Source organism: Prionailurus bengalensis, chromosome B3 (assembly GCF_016509475.1).
Source record: "Prionailurus bengalensis isolate Pbe53 chromosome B3, Fcat_Pben_1.1_paternal_pri, whole genome shotgun sequence".
NCBI lineage: Eukaryota > Metazoa > Chordata > Mammalia > Carnivora > Felidae > Prionailurus > Prionailurus bengalensis.
The window spans coordinates 9,965,938-9,985,570 of record NC_057355.1 but is presented as its reverse complement, the minus strand read 5'-3'; the positions used below and the strand labels follow the sequence as shown (position 1 = coordinate 9,985,570).

Sequence of the window (19,633 nt, the reverse complement as noted above, 5' to 3'; positions counted from 1 at the left end):
CTGGACACACACATGCATGTTTCTGGTGAGGGTTCACGGCTTCCCTCAGGTTCGGAAGGAGTCTGTGCCGTAGAAGGCAATGAACTCCAGCTCTGAAGTGTCCTGACTACTTGGCTCATCTGCTTTTTCCACATGGCTGGAACTCCCTGCCTCTCCTCCTCTCTCTCTCCTGAGCATACTGTGCTCGCCTTAGAAGGCCCACCTCATATACCACCACCTCTGTTAAGTGTTTCTCACATATCCGAACCAGAAATTATCTTTTGTTATTCTAGGGGCTTCCTCCTTAACCTCTGTGGGTTTCTGGGACTTGTGTCCCTATTGTATTTCATTAACTAAACCGTGTTTCCTGACCTGTGGTCCACAGTTGGTGGAGGTACTCATATCTGCCATCCTGGGACATGGATGCAAATGTGACCCATGGCATTTTTGTTTAAAAAGAGTTTCTCATACTTTTCAACTGTGAGATGTCCTGTCCTATGCAAAATGTAGACAGGATCATGTCCTACCCGTCTGCCTAAGCTGTGCCTGAACACTGTTTCTTGCCTAATGGGGTGGTGGGGGGGGTCCCCAACATGTTGACCAGGGATGGATCCGCGTGTAGCTGACAGCAAGAGAGCTCGAGGAAGCCTTTTGATGCTGGAATTCCCCATCCTGCCCTGGTGAAAAAGTCTTGATTCACTTGAAACCTTACTATTTTTCAATATAGATTTTACTTTTAAATGTTTATAAATGAATCTGAATTCAGAAGAGGGAACTGGCTGAAACTGCATCATAGCCAGATTCTCCTAAGTGTCCTGTGTCCATGGAGGTGGTGCACCTTATCAGCACCACCAGTTAATGCTCTTCATTAACTGTCAGTGACGGCCACAGGCGCCTAGGCCTAGGCAGAACCCCCCATTAACAGTCAGTGGTGGACACAGGCGCCTAGGCCTAGGCAGAGCCCCCATTAACGGTCAGTGATGGACACAGGCGCCTAGGCAGAGCCCCCATTAACAGTCAGTGACGGACATAGGAGCCTAGGCCTAGGCAGAGTCCTCCCCCTTCCCCCCCCTCCCCCCGCCCCGACACAGAGAACATTTCTCTCAATTACAGCATCCTGAATTTCAAACACTTGGCACCCACTGTCCCATGCGTTGTTTCTTTTTGGTAATACTTTTATTTTCTAAATATATTTGCCGAAAATAAACAGTGACTGTTTTCCAGCTAATCTTCTCCAGGGATCTGAAATGCACTTGGCCAGATCTTTTCCAGTTTAGTATTGTTATTAAAACTTGTTTAAACAGTTGTTGAGTTCCAAGGCAAAGAAAAAAGTAACAAGCAGCACCCATGGACTCGGGGAAAGAGCTGGATGGAAGTAGGGAGAACGCCCTCCCGGCTTCTAAATACTGAACTCACTGGGTGGAGTCACTTCACCTCCTTTGGCCTCACTTGTGTTTGTTTACGGATCTGGTAAAGGCAGGCGGAGTGAGAATCCTGAAGGCTCTCCTCGCTGTTCTCTGTAAAATCATGGAGGATAATGAACTCAAAGATTATCCATTAAGCATCCCCACGAACCATGCCCTTGCTTCTTGGCACTTCCCTCCCCAGGGATTAAAGGTGTGTTTCTGTTCTCAAGACGCTTGGTCTCTGGAGCAGGTGCAGTCACCAGTAACAGTGCAGTCCACACGCAAAGATACTCTCCCCAAATCTAGCCTCACCGAGTGTGTGGCCTCCTCTCCCAAATGGCATCGTGCCTCGTTGTGCGGCAGGAGAAAGGTCATGTCTAGCTGACAGTTATTTTATAAACTGTAAAGTGCCTTGAATCTAGAGAGATAAACACATGTTTCACAGGCTTCATTCTCATCTCACCTGTCCTGTGAAAACCTGCTCTTTGCAGAGTCACGAGAAACCTCACAGTTACCCAGTCCAGTAACTTTTTTTTTTTTTTTAATCTGTTTTGACTTCTCTGCAGTGGTTGGCACCACGGACCTGCCTTCTGTTTTCTGCCCTCTGCTTCCTTAACTCCTGTGAAACTAGGCTCCCTGAACTCTTCTGCTTCTACCAGGGTGTGGCAGTCTCGGACTTCCCCACTCTGTGTTGTGCGATGCCTTGTGTGGAGCGGAAGAATGGCAGAACATCGTCGCTCTGGCCCCAGGTCTCTGCTTGTGTCATTTGTGACCTAGTAAGAAATGCATGCAGCACGTAAAATACGGCTCCTCCTTCCAGTGGTCCGCTCACTTGGGCTCTCATTCCTGCTAGTGACAGCACACATTTAATACCTGCTGTGTGCGAGGAGCTTAGGAAGTGAACATTTTCATGTCTCTCTCTCATAGAGACAGTCCTTTCAGGACACGCTCTTTACTACTTCTGCTTTTAAGGCTTCGCGTAGAATTTGATACATAGAAGGTATTTAAATACTTTTTTTTTTTTTTTTTTTTTTGCTTTAAATAAGGAGGGAGACAAACCTGAGGGTGAAGAGCATTCCATCTTCAGACTGTCTTCCGTTCCTAGAAAGTAACCAACAGATTAAAATACATTTTCCATTTAAAAAACAAATACTCCCATGAGACACTACTTCTCACCTGCTAGGATGGCTGCAATCAGATGGACAAGAATCATAACCAGCGTGGGCATGGATGCGGAGAAAGAAAACAGCCATGCGTTGCTGGCAGGGACATCACATGATGCAGCCACTTTGGAAAAGTCTGGCAGTTCCTAAGAATGTCTAATATAAAGGTTATCATGTGACCCAGCAGTTTCACTCATTAGGTATAAACCCAGGAGAAATGAAAACACGTGCAAACAAAAACTTGTATGAGGATTTTCATAGCAGCATTATTCCAAACAGCCAGAGAGTGAAAACAACCCAAATGCCCGTCAGTTGAATGAATGAATGAATGAATGAATGAATAGAATTAGGGCATCCCCACACAGTGGAATATTATCTAGTAGTAAAAAGAATGAAGTACTGGTGCTACGACATAAGAAAACCTTGAAAACACTTTGCTAAGTGAAGGAAGCCAGTCACAAAAGATCACATAATGCATGATGCCATTTATGTGAAGCGTTCGGAGTAGGCAAATCCATGGAGACAGAAAGTGGATTCATGATTGCCCAGAACTGGGTGGGGTTTGAATACTAATGGATACAGTGTCTTCTTGGCATGATGAAAATATTCTAAACTTAGTGATGATGGTTACAGCAGGTCTGCAAATACCCTAAACCACTGATTCATAGACTTAGGTGAGTTTTAGAGTATATGAATTACACTTCAGTAAAGATGTTAAAATGCCAAATTACACCCCAACCCCCCCGTCCCCCCCCCCCCCACTCCCACTCAGTGCACTGTGGTATGTATCCTGGTTTTGATCCTGGAACAGAAAAGAACGTTAATGGAAACAGAAATAGAATCCAAATCAAGTCCAGGATTTAGTTAATGGTAATGTACCAATGTTGGTGTCTTACTGTTGATGAAGGCACCAGGGTTTCATAGGATGTTAACATTGGAGATACTGGTGAGACAGGGCACGTGAGAACTCTGGGCTATCTTTGTAACTTTTCTGTCAACTTAAAGTTACTACGAAATCGGGGCGCCTGGGTGGCGCAGTCGGTTGGGCGTCCGACTTCAGCCAGGTCACGATCTCGCGGTCCGTGAGTTCGAGCCCCGCGTCGGGCTCTGGGCTGGTGGCTCGGAGCCTGGAGCCTGTTTCCGATTCTGTGTCTCCCTCTCTCTCTGCCCCTCCCCCGTTCATGCTCTGTCTCTCTCTGTCTCAAAAATAAATAAACGTTAAAAAAAAAAATTTAAAAAAAAAAGTTACTATGAAATAGAAGGCTTTCCAGAATCAATTGTAAAAACCAAAAAGTAACTTGTAAAAAAAATTTGGGAAACAACAGGAAAGTTAAAATAAATACTGTCTCTCTGTGTTCATTCAGGCATAATCATTCAATGAAAAAACTGAATCAGATTAAGGTTTTTCACCACATAGGTGTGATCATATCAAGAGACTTCTGCCTGCCCCTGTGTTTAAGTGTTTTTGATACTATTTAATATATACTACTTGTCAAAACTGTGATAGGTCTGAGATTTTACCCTACTCTCAAGCTCCCAAGTTAGTCTGACAGTTTCATGGCTGCTGCCTGAAGTCACAGGGCTTCCTGGGTCAGGGGCAAAGGGGTTTATTACTCATTGCACAAAAAGCACCATGAGCACCAGTTTCTTGTTGGTTCCTCTTGCTTCCCAAGTTCCCCAGGGACAGCCCAGAGGGAGTCCCAGGTGGATGCTGTGTCACGGCCAAGAAACCCCACTCTTAGGAAACTTCAGTCCTTATAATGGGCAGTGAGCCTGCCTGATCTTTGTCCTTGACTGAGACATTGTCTTTGTTATGCTGACAGTAGACAGACCTGCCCTTTGCTTCAGAAACAAACAATATCTCTATCTTCCAGAGTTGTTTGATACACACATTTTTGAAAAGATAATTTAGAACAAAAGGACAATCAATGCCTTTGCTCACAAGACATGGAGAGATAGGCGAGACCCATGAAGAATGTTCTTCCAACATTAACATGTTCTCACCACTGTTATTTCAGAAATTAGTGTATTCAGTTAGAGATTTGATTTCGTCTTAATTTCATTGTTTCAGTATTTATTACATTATTTTAAATAAATATTTTAATATTTTATTTTTATTATTAAAACACGATTTTAAATAAACATGTTGTTTATATTATATACTATTACTATATCATGAACTGCTTATGTATATTATGTTATTTTACAAATTGTTTAACTTACATTTTATAACATGCAAACCTAAAAAAGGACATGAAAAGTATAGTCAGTCCCTTACATATTGAAGGCAAAGAATGTCCAGTTTACTCAGTGGCCACGGAGTTGAAAAGGCAATGAAAAATATTCTGAGATGTAGAGTTTTAGCAAAGTCTCCTAAAATGTCGGCTGAAGTTAGTGAAGGTCACAGAAGGAGAACACAATGTCATGACAATTCAGAGCAGCGTATTCTTCACTACTTTAAAGGATCTCCTCAGCTTTTTTGCTTCTGTTAATTATTCAAATTTGTGCTGTATTCCTGCAATCTTTTCCTATTTGGGGAATAAAAGGAGGAAAAGCAATTTTTTTTTTCTCTTTCAGCCTCAAAATGTAGCTTTCTACTGAAGTATAGTAGTTCTGGACTCTTGTTTCTACTGTTAGCAGAGAAACATTTCACTCTGGTGAAATTTGGCTCATTTCAAATGAGATGTAGTTTTCAGTAAAGAAATCCTGCTCTGAATGAATGATTGTTTTGTTTTTTTTTTGTTTTTTTTTTTTTTTAAGAAAATTTGCTGTTTGATTTCTTTGAAAGGTATGGGTAGGGTTTGTTAAAGTTACTGAATTTGAGGTTACTTCCTTATTGGGCACACTCAAATTACATTTTAAAGGGCCTACTTTGCATAATCCCAGGGAACCAGCAGAAGATCAGTTTCCATTCAGATCACTGTGAAATTTTTGGCATGGGTTTGTAACATACCAGGAACCAAAACATGCATGGCCCCTGGTCCCTGCCTCCTGTCCTCTCTCTAACGGTGAGATAGTCAAAAGGAGCAAATGATTTGCTGTTTTGTTTCATGTAGATCCAGGTTTGCAAGAAGCGTATTAATTCCTTGTGTTTCTTGTTGGTCAAACAGTTGGTTTGACAGAACGTCCTGGAGCTTTCTGCCTTATCCCATGTGGCATATTTGATGATACTGTTCTCTCATCCCTTCGTGGGATGAACTTGGCCATGACAGCTTGACCTTTTTTCTACGTTGCTGGATTCGGTATCTTAATATTTGTTCAGGATTTTGCATCTGTGTTCCTAAGGGATACTGATGTACGTTTTCTTATAATATCTTTGTCTAGTTTTGGTGGCAGTGTGATGCTGGACTCCTAGAAACAAGCTGTATGTAATTCCTGCCTCCTGTATTTTGTAGAAGAGTTTGTGTAGAATTGGCATTATTTCTTCCTTCAGTGTTTGGTGGCATTCACCACTGAAACCATCTGGGCCTGAAGATTTCATTATAGGAAGGTTTTTAACTAAATTCAATGTCTTTAAAAGAATAAGGGTATTCAGATTATCTTCTTGAGTGAATTTTGGTAGTTTGTGCCCTCCATGAAATGTTTCCATTTCATCTGACTTGTGAATCTGTTACAGTAATGTTGCGCATAATATCCCTTTGTTATCCTTTCGGTATCTGTTGGAACTGTGATGATGACTTCTTTAATTCCTGATACTGGCAGTTTGTAACTTTTGGTCTTGGTCAGTCTAGCTAGAGCTTTACTGATATAGGGAACCAGGTTATGGTTTCATTGACTTTATTTTTTGTTTTCCATTTCATTGAGACCTGTTTTTCTAGTTTCTTAGAAGCTTAGATCTTTGATTTGAGACCTCTCTTTTCTAATATAGGCACTTAATGTTATAAATTTTGCTCTAAATCCTGTTTTAGCTGTATCTCACAAATTTTTATATGCGATGTTTGAATTTTTCAGTTGGAGATGTTTTCTAATATTTAATATATAATAATTCCTAAAGATCTCTTCTTTGATTCATGGATTTTTTAACAGGTTTTTTTGTGTGTTTTTGTCTTGTTTTGTTTTTTAAATCTTTGCGGTTTTTCCAGGTAACTTCTCATTTTGGTTTCTGATTTGATACTCTTGTGGACAGAGCGCATATGTAGTATGATTTTAATCTTCAATTTGAGATTTCTCTTATGCCACTGAATATGGTCTGTTGTGGTGAACATTCCATGTATACTTGAATGTGTGTCCTGCTGCCTTTGGGTGAATTGCTCCGCATTTGTTGGTTAGCTCAAACTGCTTGGTAACGTTTTTCAAGTTTTCTGTATCTTTGTTGATTTTGTGTTTACTTCTTTTATCAGTTACGGGGGAGACGACTTTTGAAATCTGTCACAGTAATTTCATACTATCTTAAATGTAATGAAAGTAGATGGTTATGATGTTAATAAGATGGCTGAGCGTTGTAAAGGCTAAGTTTTTTTAAAAAAATACTTTAAGGGAGTCTTCTCTTCTTAAAATGCTTTAGATTCATGTAGACTTGTATTCCATCGCCAGTGCTGTCATAATGATCTCAGCAACTCCGCTGAGCCTAGTTACTCTTTGGGTACAGATAATACAGACTTCTCGGAGCTCTTGTGGGGATTTAGATAATGTACATAGAATCCTAACCTGATACCCAGTGGATGGTAAATCTTGAAGAAACAGAAGTTATTTTTGTCTTTTTAACTTGTAAATGAAGAGATCAAATATGTATTGTAATCTGCGATGCATTTCGTGTTCCTCATCATTATCACTGTGTTACATATTAAATGTATTATTCTTATATTATTTCACCCTCGGCCGGCACCAGGCCTTCCTCCTTGTGTGTCTTTTTCCTGTTGCTTTTACTGACAGTCTCCTTAGAGCCTTAGTGGAGTAGGGCATGCCTTGATTGTGTTGTGAAAGGGGTTTTTTTTTTCCTTCCTATAATTTTACCTACTGTATCAAAGTATTAAAGAAAAAAGTAGGAGTGTTGGTACAGTAGATATGTTTGCAGCAGCCATCACATCATCCCACATTGCTTCACTGTCTGAACGTCGATCTGTTTCTCTTTCCTTCAGATAAACCGGGAAAGCTGGTGTACAATACAGCCGTGCCCTGATGCAGCGTCTCTCTTGGCTCCCACACAGAGCCCAGGTGAGCCGGGGTTTTCCAGCTTCCAGTTGCGTGAATAACTGTATCTAAAAACGTCCATTTCCTAGCTCTGGAGCCCCCCTCTAATTACCAGAGCATTTTCGGAGGTCTGTCCTTCCTGAGCAGGCCATACAGTAAGTCAGAAGAAGGGGGTAAGAGCAGTTTGGGTTTGTAGGCGTTTTTGGCCCCCCTGAGAATGAGTAGTGTCATGTAATTACCTAAGTTTCGTTTTAGTGGTAAGTCTTCACGTGTGGCTTTATGACTTACTGATTCTGTGAAGGCATCTCTGTTGTGTGCGTACATATGATCATGGTTTCTCAATCCGATAACAGCTGTAAATACTTACTAAGAACTAAACTAGAGAGCCCTCAGTTTTAGCTGCGCATTGACATTCTCTGGGGGGCTTTAGGAATACACTGCTGCCCGGGTCCCGCTCCCAGACGTCCTGATTTAGTTGGGCCTGGGGTGTGAGCCGGGCCTCAGAAGCTTTGAAAGCTCCCTTGGCGAGTCCACTGCGCAGCCAGGGTCGAGAACCATCAGCTTTGGAAGTACCGTCGGCAGTTGAGGTATCAGTCACAGCAGGTGAGGGTCAGCTGCCGACACCTGGCTTGTTCGTGACACAGCGCGTGGCTTGTGGTAGGAGGCCCCACCTTCTACCCAGTGTAGCCACTAATTCACAGTGAAGAGAAGAATGTTGCCCAGTGTCTGTGCTCCCTGTGGTCTCCCATCTGTACAGCACTGCTAGCTTTCCTCAGTGGGTGGTGTTGAAGGACGTGGCGCCTCTACGTCAGTCCCTGTGCCTGTTGCAGAGCTGCCACGTGAACGTCATTTGGTCTCCTGAGTCGACCTGAGTCAACAGCACCTTTGTTTACCTTCACAAGTTTTACTGACCTGCTGTAAAACTTACCGAGTCCCCATCGACTGGTCTTTGTAGAAACAGTTTAGCTGGGGGTGTCTCGCATAGTACTAAATTGAAAGGCACACTGTCCACATCCTAGGTCTCCCAAGAGTTTTCCTCCGGATTCTCAGCTCTGACTTCACTCCAAAGGAAATGTTGGAGACAAATACGAAAAGTGTTTTTTCTCCAGTTTTGTCTCAGATGGTCGTGTTCAGAGTCCCTGCCTGTTACAAGATTGACCCTATTCACAGACTTAGCTGACACTTCCCTCACCCAGCCCCCCTAGAATCTTGTACTTAAAAGTATACTACTCACCATATCTTGGGCTGTTGTGGGCATTTTCCAGAAGTGTCATTACTCCCAACCATCCAGACAGCAGAGCTCTCTGCTGTGGAAGGGTTAAATGAGGCTGTCTGACAACTTGAGTGTTCACAAGGAGTTTCTTCACACACTAGAGTTTAATTTATTCACTTAAAGAAATGAATTTTGAACCCCTGAGCATTTTTCCCAGGACATCATCTTGAATTTTATTGACTCTCCCTGCCCCCCGCCCCACCACACAAACACACTTGGCCTTCTTAGACACTTCTTGACTTCTTAGAGTCTTTTTAAATCTCACTGTAGCAAAATCTGAGATCTGGATTGTGCTTTGGAACTTTAGACCTGAGGTTTTGATTTTAGGTAAATTGTTTGGTGAATTCTGGGTACTTTGGATCTTAGAGATTTCCTTTACTTTATAAACACAGTTCAAGAGATCAATAGTGTAAAAACCAAAGAAGATAATATGTTTTAAAATCACTTTGGATATTCTTCAACTCTAGATAAATACAAATTTATTTAACTACGAATAAATACAAATGCATTACGATTAGCATGGTTCAGCAAATGCGAGTGGGCACTGCTGGTAGGCTTTCCTCCCTTTCCCTACTGTAATTTGTTTGCCTCTATATAATTTTAAACCCACATGAGTAGGGAGCATCTTAAAAATGACACGTTTTGCTAGCTTTTAAAGAAGCTAATGTCTCAGGACACAGAAGTTTATAGGCAGAATTATGTATGAGTCATAAAATAGGACTGGCTCACCTCAAGGTAATGTCCGTCCTGGATGCTTGTTACATCACTCGGTATGGGTTAGTGAAGCCTTAACTTCATTAGGTGTGTTTATCACAGGCCTGCTGGGTGCTGAGGGGCAGAGTCGTGGCTACTATTTGTATAAATTATTTCTAACTGTCACTACAGGTATTTGAGGGAGGTACAGTCATCCCATTTGATTGGTATGGCAGTGGAGACTTAAGGGGTTAAATGACTTCTTGCCTGGGATTTTTGTACTAAAAGTAAGCAGACCTGGCTCTAAGGCAGATAGATGTGACTCTCAAACCAGCCAGTGTTCATTGTTCTTGCGTATACCTTCACGTGTTACTACTCCATGTTATTCGTTAGGAGAGGGCGTGTGAGAAGACATACGACACAGGGGGTAGATTGGCTTTGCCTTTAGGGCCCCCCCTCTGTTTGTGGGGTTGCTTAATGGCTTATGGTCATTTTCTCCCCCTAATCCCTTGTTTTCATACCCTTCCCCACCTCACTCCCCCAACTCAACAGTCAGGATTGTATCACACAGCAGAGTCTTATCCCAGCTCGATTTGTGCTCCCTTGTAGTGCTGGCTCGGATTTATTTTCTGGGTGAACTCTTCCTACCAGGGCCGAATCTGGATATTCCCCGTGAATTTTCCATTAGAGTGTCTCAAGTTGGTTTGTTTTCCAGTCTGGAATGTGGACGTGGTCTATTTGACTGCCCGCTGGAGAGTCGGCAGCTCAGCATAGTTGCTGTGACAGCCCTTTCTTTTCTTGGCCAGCCCCCTGGTTTCCCCTCAACCATGAAGTGGAGTTTTTGATTTTTCCAAGTGGGGAAAGAGGGAGAAGTAGAAAGGTTACACCCACCTACTCCGCCTAAGCTTGTCCATACTCTCCAAAATGGGGGGGGGGGGGGTTGGGTCGAGAATACCCATGATTCCAAGTCTTGTAGAGACAGAGCCTATTCCCACTGAACTAAAGACTCAGAAATAGCTTGGACCAAGATTGAAATGGATTGAGGTCAGTTTTTTTCTTCAACTGAAACATTCTGAGATTTATCTGTGGATCCTGTAGCATCATTTGTGTATTTCTGTGTTGAAATTGTCTTCCTAATATGTCTGTTTCTACTACAAAGTTGCATACTATCCCCCTACCACGACCGTGCAGGCGCGCGCGCGCGCGCACACACACACACACACACACTCTCTCTCTCTCTCTCTCTCTCTCTCTTTAAATGTCTCTTTTTATTTGGATAATCCTCAGTACCTAGTCAAATGCCCTACTAGGAGAAAAGGTAATTTTAGTGACCAGTTTGTGACCGATATTCCAGTGTGTTGCTCCTTTGACCCTTCCTCTAAGATTCCCAGCTAATTCAGGGCAAATAATTTATTAATGATCAATAATTAGCTAATTGAGATAAGAATAAACATCCTCTTCTCGTTATCCCTCAGCATACATACACATATAATTATTGTCCCAACATGGACTCTGAGAATTAAGAGAGACACTGGGGGTTATCTGGTGTCCCATTTCCTTTCTATGTGTACATCTTTTCTGAAACCTCTTGACAAAGTCATTCAGCCTTTGTGCCACCCCTTCTGGTGGAGTGACAGTCATTACTTTGTGAAGCTGCTAACCCGTTGCCCAGAAGCCTAGAGTTAAAGCTCTGTGGCTTCCACTCAGTGGGCTTTTTGTTCTACCTCTGGAACAGCAAAGAACAGATCTGCAACTGCCCTCAGACTCATTTTTTCCAGCTCCTGTGCAAGCCACATGTATATCAAGGGTTTCCACTGGCGTGACCTCGTTACCATGCGTGCATTTCTGTCTATCAGTGTTTTTTATTTTTATTTTTTTTAGAGAGAGCTCATGAGTGGAGAGGGAGAGGAGAGAGAGAATCCCAAGCAGGCTCAGTGCTCAGCCCGGGGCCTGATGCAGGGCTCAATCCCATGAACCTCGGATCATGACCCAAAATGAAATCGAGAGCCAGACACCCAACACTCAGTGACCCAGGCGCCTCATATCAGTTCTTTATCTAAATGTTATCTAGGACATGGCGCCTGGGTGGCTCAGTCGGTTAAGCACCCGGCTTCAGCTCAGGTCATGATCTCCCCGTATTGAGTTTGAGCCCCGTGTCGGACTCTGTGCTGATAGCTCAGAGCCTGGAGCCTGCTTCAGATCCTGTGTCTCCCTCCCTTCCTCCCCCCCGCCCCCGTCCCTCCCCGGCTCATGCGTTGTCTGTCTGTCTGTCTGTCTCTCTCTCTCTCTCTCTCAAAAATAAACATACATTAGAAAATAAATAAAAATAAATGTTACCTAGAAACAAACAATCCTGTCGGTGAGTTCTAGCCGTCACATAGTGGCAGGACTGTTTCCATTTTGGACTTGGGTATACTGTCTGTTCATAGAGTCTAAAACCGTTGTGGTTTTTTTTGGTTTTGCTTTCACCTTGTATTGTCAACTCCTCTTGAATCTGCCTCCAACCAAAACCTCCAGGTAGCGTTCTCATGAACTGCTAGGGAGTCAGCTCGTCTACTATGTCCCTCATCACCTAGTATCAGCTGCAGGGTTGATACGTGTCTGACTGAATCACACAGAAAAGTGCTAACCACAATGGAGATACCGCACTCTCCAGACTACTTAAAGGAGGTTGATACCTACCTATTAATTGACTTTCTTTTGGGCTTTTGGTTTTACCACATACATATGTGTTTAATTCTGTTGCTACCAGGTCATATTTTGTTTACAGAATTAATAGGAGAGAATGGGTTAAATACCTTGCTAATTTCAATGTACTAAGTCTTGAGAATTCCTTGATAGACAGTATAATATTTCTGTCAGGGCCTCCTCCCTCTGGTTTACCAGAGTCCCTGTGCTAATTATTGAACTGAAGACAGATTCTACATGATACATTTTTCTTCATTAGTATATTTCCCCTCTCCCCAGTGTCATCTGTTTAAGGTAGAAAAATAATTATATTTCTTTTCTCACTCAACAGAACCCGTAAGTGTAATACGCTGATATTTATGTTAGATATGCTCCCCCTTTGTCTTTTATCCCAATATTTGATAAGTAACAAGTTTCCAGAAAGAACTTACGTCTTAGAAATTGGCCATAAACCCTATCTCATAGTTTCCTAATAAAGGACTTCTGATTTTGATAGCAAAAGAAAATACTCTCTAATTACCAAAAGGAAAAGATTGCCACTTAAATATCTAATACAGATGGAATTATCTTTTTGTACCTTTTGTTTACATGGGAAATTCATGGTTGTCCTGTAGTAATGATCACCCTAGAATTGGAATAACCAGAGTTGAAAGCTACTAATTTGACTGTGTCCTTTACAGCTTCTTACTACTGGGGGAACAGAGAGGTTAGTTGGTTGACTTAAAAGGCTACTTGCTGGAATGAAAAGAAAGTAAAAAAAAATTTTTTTTTTTTTTTTACGTATTGGTTGAATACATTTTCTATTCAGGATGTGACAGCTTCCTGGATGTTGGACTGGCCAGAGAGTGTGCCTCAAAACCAGGTGTGCTCAAACGAGAATCCGGAAGTGACTCTGACCTCTTTCAGTCACCCAGTGAAGAAGTGGACAGCATCATCTTCTCCAAGGTACTGTCTCCCTCGGTGTGCAACTCGTGCTGGTCGGTAGTGACCCTGCTGACCATACTGAGCGTCTCCCCCACTCTGTATGATCATAGAAAAGTGTTATGTCCTCCCTTCTGAAGAAGGGAGCTCCAGCTTGCTGGGGCTTAGAAAAAGGCATTGGCCATTTTATCTTATGTAGAATCGTGGTTGGTTACATGCAGGTTTTAAAGCCTAAAGAAATGGAAGCTCCTTTGGTGTGAATTAAATCAGACGACAGTGAATTCTTCTCAGTGGGCAGGAAGGGACCACAGCTAAGACTGCAACACGTCATGTGTGTAAACCAACCATAGAGTCATTTCTGATTAATGTGTTTAGGCTTGAAGCTCGCTGCTGAGCTTGCTGATGTCACCCCTCCTCATCCAGCTGCTTAATTGAACTTTCTAGATCTCTGTGAGGGAACCCAGACTGTCTTCTCCCCAGTGGAAAGCCAAGCCCATGCTCATGAGTCACCTTGCGTTTTCATTTAATTTGAGGCTCTCTGAGGGGGTGGGGGATGGGGGCGGTTTGCTTTCTTTTGCTTACGTTTGTAGCTAGTTGCAGCGAGTTCTGTTTTGTCTCCTGAGAAGAATCTCAGGCTTTCCCACAGCAGGATCAGCAAGTGGTTCCAGTCACACACCATGCGTGGTTGTCTCCATCGCGAGGGGGCGACAGGGCACAAACAAGGCAGCTGTGAAGACGCCTTTATGAAGGCTTAATGAGGACTCTGCAGAAGGACCAGAGCAGTGGTGTTAGTGGGTGATGAGCTTCTCCAGCACGGTGTGAGGATGCTGTGTCTAAAAGTCACGGTAGAGACTTGGCATTCTGGGATTCCGGGCTGGAACGTAGTTAAAGCCTCTGTGGAGGTACCTTCAGCTGCTTTTGTTTCATTTTTGTCCAGGGGCTCTCTCGTACTCAGTTGGCCTCCCCTCTTTTCTACCTTCTTCCTTTACCTTGTGTGCACTGTCTCCCAGAGGTCCTTGGAAAACTGTGCAGAACTGCAGGATTCCTGTTGTTCTTAATCCTAGCAAGTTGATTTAGTGGATTCTATAAAGTAAAAAATGCACACTGGGAAGATCTGTCCTACTCTGAAGCTCTCTAGGAAATGATGTTGTTTTTTGTTTTTTGATTTTTGTTTTGGAAATAACAGAATTTGGGTAATTTCCACTGTGATTTTGAGGTTTTCATTGTAAGGACTTCTGAATCTTCCCTACCCCCAAGGGGAATACCATTCTGAAGGGACGTGTTTCTCAAAATATATCACTTTTGTCTTGGGTAGACAGATGAGGTAATATTTCTAAGTTCTAGCTTTAAAATCGAATCACTGACAGTCACTGAAACGGAGTCATGGATACATTCGGATTTGTTAAACATTTATGTGTGCTTGAAATTTTTCATGGTCAAAAGTTATTTTGAAATTGCAAAGTCTTGGGGCGCCTGGGTGGCGCAGTCGGTTAAGCGTCCGACTTCAGCCAGGTCACGATCTCGCGGTCCGGGAGTTCGAGCCCCGCGTCGGGCTCTGGGCTGATGGCTCAGAGCCTGGAGCCTGTTTCCGATTCTGTGTCTCCCTCTCTCTCTGCCCCTCCCCCGTTCATGCTCTGTCTCTCTCTGTCCCAAAAATAAATAAACGTTGGAAAAAAAATTAAAAAAAAAAAAAAAAAGAAATTGCAAAGTCTTCATTAAGAAATACTTGTCACTCCCCTCCTGGGCATATGCCAGCTTGTCCCTGGGTGTTACCAGCTCTGCAGAATGATAGTTCTTTCTGGTCACTAAACTGAGTGATTTCCCTAGCTAAAGAGAATTCAGATTTCCTGTGTTTTGCCTTCTTCTTCAGACTGCCAAAAGTATTTACGAGATTGTTCATATGAATGGCCACTGCTAGATTTGGCAGCTTTTTCAGGATGACTAGACAGGTAAGATTGTTAAAAGCCGAAGCGTGCTCCCCAAATCGGCTTTTACCCACATTGCATCCCCGAGTGCCTCGGAAAAATCAGAAATGGCAGACGCACGGTGGTCTCTTCACGCACACGTGAGAATGTCTCATGGTCTGGGTAGAGGTCTGGAAGGTTCTTCATCTTAGTTGTCTCCACTTGACCAAAGTTGTTTGTGACCAGGAGAGGTTTTGCAGTAACTGTCTTGTCCAGCATTCATAAAACCAAGGGTTTGCATATGCAAGGAAAAGGAGAGAGAGAGAGAGGCAGGCTAATACTTAACAAAGTGATTGCTCGTCACTGAACTGAATGTTTTATATATGTGATCCCATTTCTGCTCCCAGAAGCCCTGCGGGGTGGGTGGTTTTAATCTCATGAAACTCCTAAGAAAATCCAGGCTCTGATTGGTCAACAAGTGTAGTCCAAATTACTCAGCTGCTCAGTAACAGAATGGAGACTTGTACGTAGGCCTCACTCTCAACTCTGTTTCCTTTCTGTTATTTTGCTCTCAATCTCTGAACACCTCCTTTAACAGCCAGTGATTTATTTCTTTTTAATGTTTATTTTTGAGAGAGAGAGAGAGAGCACGTGAGTGGGGGAGAGGGGCAGAGAGAGAAGGCGACAAAAGGCTCTCTGACAGCAGAGAGCCCAGTGTGGGGCTTGAACTCAGGAACCATGAGACCATGACCTGAGCCAGAGTCGGACACTCAACCGACTGAGCCACCCAGGCACCCAAATAGCCAGTGATTTACACAGAAGCAGAGTGATGGCAGACAGGCCATCAGCAGCCTCCTTCACCGTCTTCCTCAGTGGACAGCCACACGGTGCACACTGTGAAACATCACCCGTCCTAGAATTCCTTCCCCTCTCCCTTCTCGAAAAAATCCTCCCTGGGCAACGCATCGCAGCATGCTTTTCTGTGCACTATGAGTGATGCGTTAGGTCACTTCCTGCAGCCATTTGTGTGACTCTGACCTCACAGAGGTCTCTAGCAGCCTGCAATGCTTGTCACAAACTTTCCGCCTTAACTTTCTATGCCCATTCAATAAGCCTTCTCGTAAAGAGAACTGTTTGGTGTTAGGAGCTTTGTGATTACTCTTAGGAATATTTCCTGAAGTCTTCCTTCTATAGAGCAACAGCATAACATTTAGATTTTGTTTTTAAAGTAAGAAGAAATCCTGGGATTTTTCTGGACACTAGCTAAGAAAGAGAGATTATAAAATACACAATCTAGGCCACTCTGTTATCCAGAAGGTTAATTGAAATCCACAAACATACTGGTAGTTGCTGCCTCTTTTTCCTAAGAGATTTAGATAAAACGCTTACACCTTGTTTTATTTATCTCCAGGTTATAAAATGTATCCACAATTGAGAAAATCAGAGTAACTCCCCTAAGATGCTAAACCTTAAGGGAATATTCTTGCCTTCATGTGCTATATAGTTTGCTCTCAAGTATTGATCACCAAGCCGAAAATTTACCTTCCAGGGATAAAAGTAGGTATACCTACAGAATCCAAATTAAAAAAACTATTCTTGTTTATGCACAAGTTATTGTAAGTTCAGGACTGTGGAACAGCTTGCTGTCCCATGCTTAAGGTTCTTAGCTAAATTATTGCACGTAGCGGCACTTGGGTGGCTCAGTTGGTTAAGCGTTTGACTCTTGATCTCAGGGTCGTCAGTTCAAGCCCTGCTTTGGGCTCCATGCTGGGTGTGAAGCCTGATGGATGGATGGATGGACAGACAGACGGATGGACGGACAGACAGACAGACGTAAACAGTTGGCACATAGTAGATATTTAAAATGTGAGCTGCTATTTTCCAAGGCACATGGCAGAGTGCCTTATATATGATATAGACAACAGTTTACAGATATTTAACAAATAAATTATTAAAAATTAAAGGACTAGTATTTTGACAGTATGAAACAGGATCCCTTCAGGTGTGGTAACAAGATATATAAAGTGTGTAGTTGTTTTTATATTTATACATTCATATGTTATATAATATTTATCCCTCTCTATATATCTGTGTATCACCTATGTAGTGTGACTTCTGGTTAAGAGAGCCAGTCAGGCATTTCCTCTCCCCGCCCCCCCCCCCCCCCAGCATTTTATTGAGAAAATTCTGAAATATACAGGACAGTTGGAAGAGCTCGGCAGTGAATGCCTACCAGCCTGGCTCTCCCGTTAACTTCCTATACTTTGTTACACAGCTGTGTATCTGCCCATTGTTTCTCCATCCACCAGTCCATCTAATTTTAATTTCTTGGATGTGTTTCTAAATAGGTTACAGATATCAGTCTACTTTTACCCCTAAATACTTAGAATTTTGTATGTGTTTATAGAGTTGTTGTTTGCTGGGGTTTTTTACATAAAATTTACACATAGTGCGATGTAGCATGAAGGTTATTATTCAGTGACTTTCCCAGTATTACTGAGTTACAATTGACAAAAACTATACATATTTAAAGCACACAAGATGATGTTTCGATAGACATATACATCATGAAATGCTTACCACAGTCAGGCCAGTGTATCTGTCACCTCAGAGTTACCTTTTTGTGTGTGTGGTAACAACACTTGAGACTTAACTTTCCTTGCAAATGTCAAGTACATAGTATCTGTAGTCATCATGCTGTACCTTAGGTCTTCGGAATTTATTCACCTCATAATTTTAGGTAAACTTTGTTCACTTTAGGTAACCTCTCTACATTTCCCCTACCCTCCCACCCCCGGGTAACCATCATTCTGGCTGTTTGCCATTCTTAGATTCCATATAGAAGCGAGGTCATGTCATTCTCTGGCTTATTTCACTGAGGCTGATGCCTTCAGGGTCCATTCATGTTGTTGCAAATGGCAGGATTTCCTTCTATTTTAACTCTGAGTTACTCAAATATTTCCATTCCCTATTCATCCGTATGTGGACACTTAAGATGTTTACATGTCTTGGTTGCTGTGAATAATGCCGCTATGGACGTGGGGGTGCAGATAGGTCTTCAAGATGGCGGCTTTATTTCCTGTGGACACATACCTAGACATGGGATACTGCTGGATTATATAGAGAGTTCTACTTTTAAGTTTTTGAGGGACCGACATACTGTTTTCCATAATAGCTGTGCCTCAGTGACTTTTGATAAATTCATTTATCTTTGTAACCCAAACCCCCATATGGATAAGGCTATTACCATTTCTTTGGAAATTTCCTCATGCCCCTCCTCCATCTGTCTCCCAACCCCCAGAGGCAACAACTGTTGCCCCAGAGGCAACAACTGTTATAATTTTTTCCCATCGCAGGTTAGTTTTCCTTATTTCAGAACGTCCTACAAATGGAGTATAAACGTTATTATTTCTGTTCGGTAAATGAGTGGAATTGATGGGCTGATACATCATTTATGGTAGGAAACCTGGTTTAGTTTTATAAGAAATTGCCAGGCCTTTTTCCAAAGTGGTTGTATCATTTTACATCCTCACCAGCAATATATGAGAATTTTAGTTGTTCCATGTTTTTACCAACACATATAATTGTTTTGTTTCAACTTCACCATTTCTGGCGTGCACATAAGTGGTAGCTCATTATCGCTTTGACTTGCATTTCCTTGACAACCAGTGATGATGTTAAACACATTTTCATGTGTTTATTAGCCACTTAGTTATCTTCCTTTGTGAAGTGTCTGTTCACATTTCTTGCCCATTTAAAAAAAAAAAAATGGAGTGTTGTCTTTTTGTTGTTGAGAAGTAGGTATTGTATATGTATCCTGGATACCAGTCCTTTGTTAGATTTATGTTTTGCAAATGTTTTCTTCCAGTATATGGTTTTCCCTCCTCACTTCCATAAACGTGTCTTGATGTACTGAATGTTTAGAGTTTTGATGAAGGGTAATTTATCAATTTTTTTATGGCTTTTGCTCCCTGTGTCCTGTCCTGTTACTGATTGGTCTGCCCCCAGTCAAGATGTTTTCTTTCAGAAGATTTATGTTTTAGCTTTTACATTTAGGACTGGAGTCCATCTTAATTTTTTAAAACATTTTTGTCATAGCTCTGTAGCATATAATAATAAGACTGAGTCCCAGTTATACTTAGAATCATCTAGAGAGCTTAAAGAAGAAAAAGAATCTGGGCCTTACCCCAGACCAGTTAATTTAGAATCTTATTACATAAGCTCACTGAACCACTGGTTTCTCATCTGTACAATGAGAGTAAGAATACCTACTAAACCAGTTTTTTAAATTTTTTTCTTTAAGTTTATTTTAAGAGAGAGACGGTGCGAATGGGGTAGGGGCAGAGAGAGAGGGAGAAAGAAACCGCAAGCAGGTACTGTGCTGCCAGCAGACAGCCCGATCTGGGACTTGAACTCACAAATCCTGAGACCATGATTTGAGCCAAAGTCAGACGCTCAACCAACGGAGCCACCCAG

At 42.3% G+C, this 19,633-nt stretch overlaps 1 protein-coding gene across 23 annotated transcripts in view; it reads left to right on the top strand.

Annotated features, from left to right (window-relative positions):
* The window catches only part of AKAP13 (A-kinase anchoring protein 13), a 335,560-nt gene that overhangs the window by 224,463 nt on the left and 91,464 nt on the right, over positions 1-19,633 (top strand). For all 23 annotated transcript variants that reach the window (XM_043554751.1, XM_043554750.1, XM_043554737.1 and 20 more), the window contains 2 exons: positions 7,627-7,702; positions 13,141-13,277. In XM_043554751.1, coding sequence (XP_043410686.1) covers positions 7,627-7,702; positions 13,141-13,277 — 213 coding nt within the window. The remainder of the gene's footprint in view (positions 1-7,626; positions 7,703-13,140; positions 13,278-19,633) is intronic.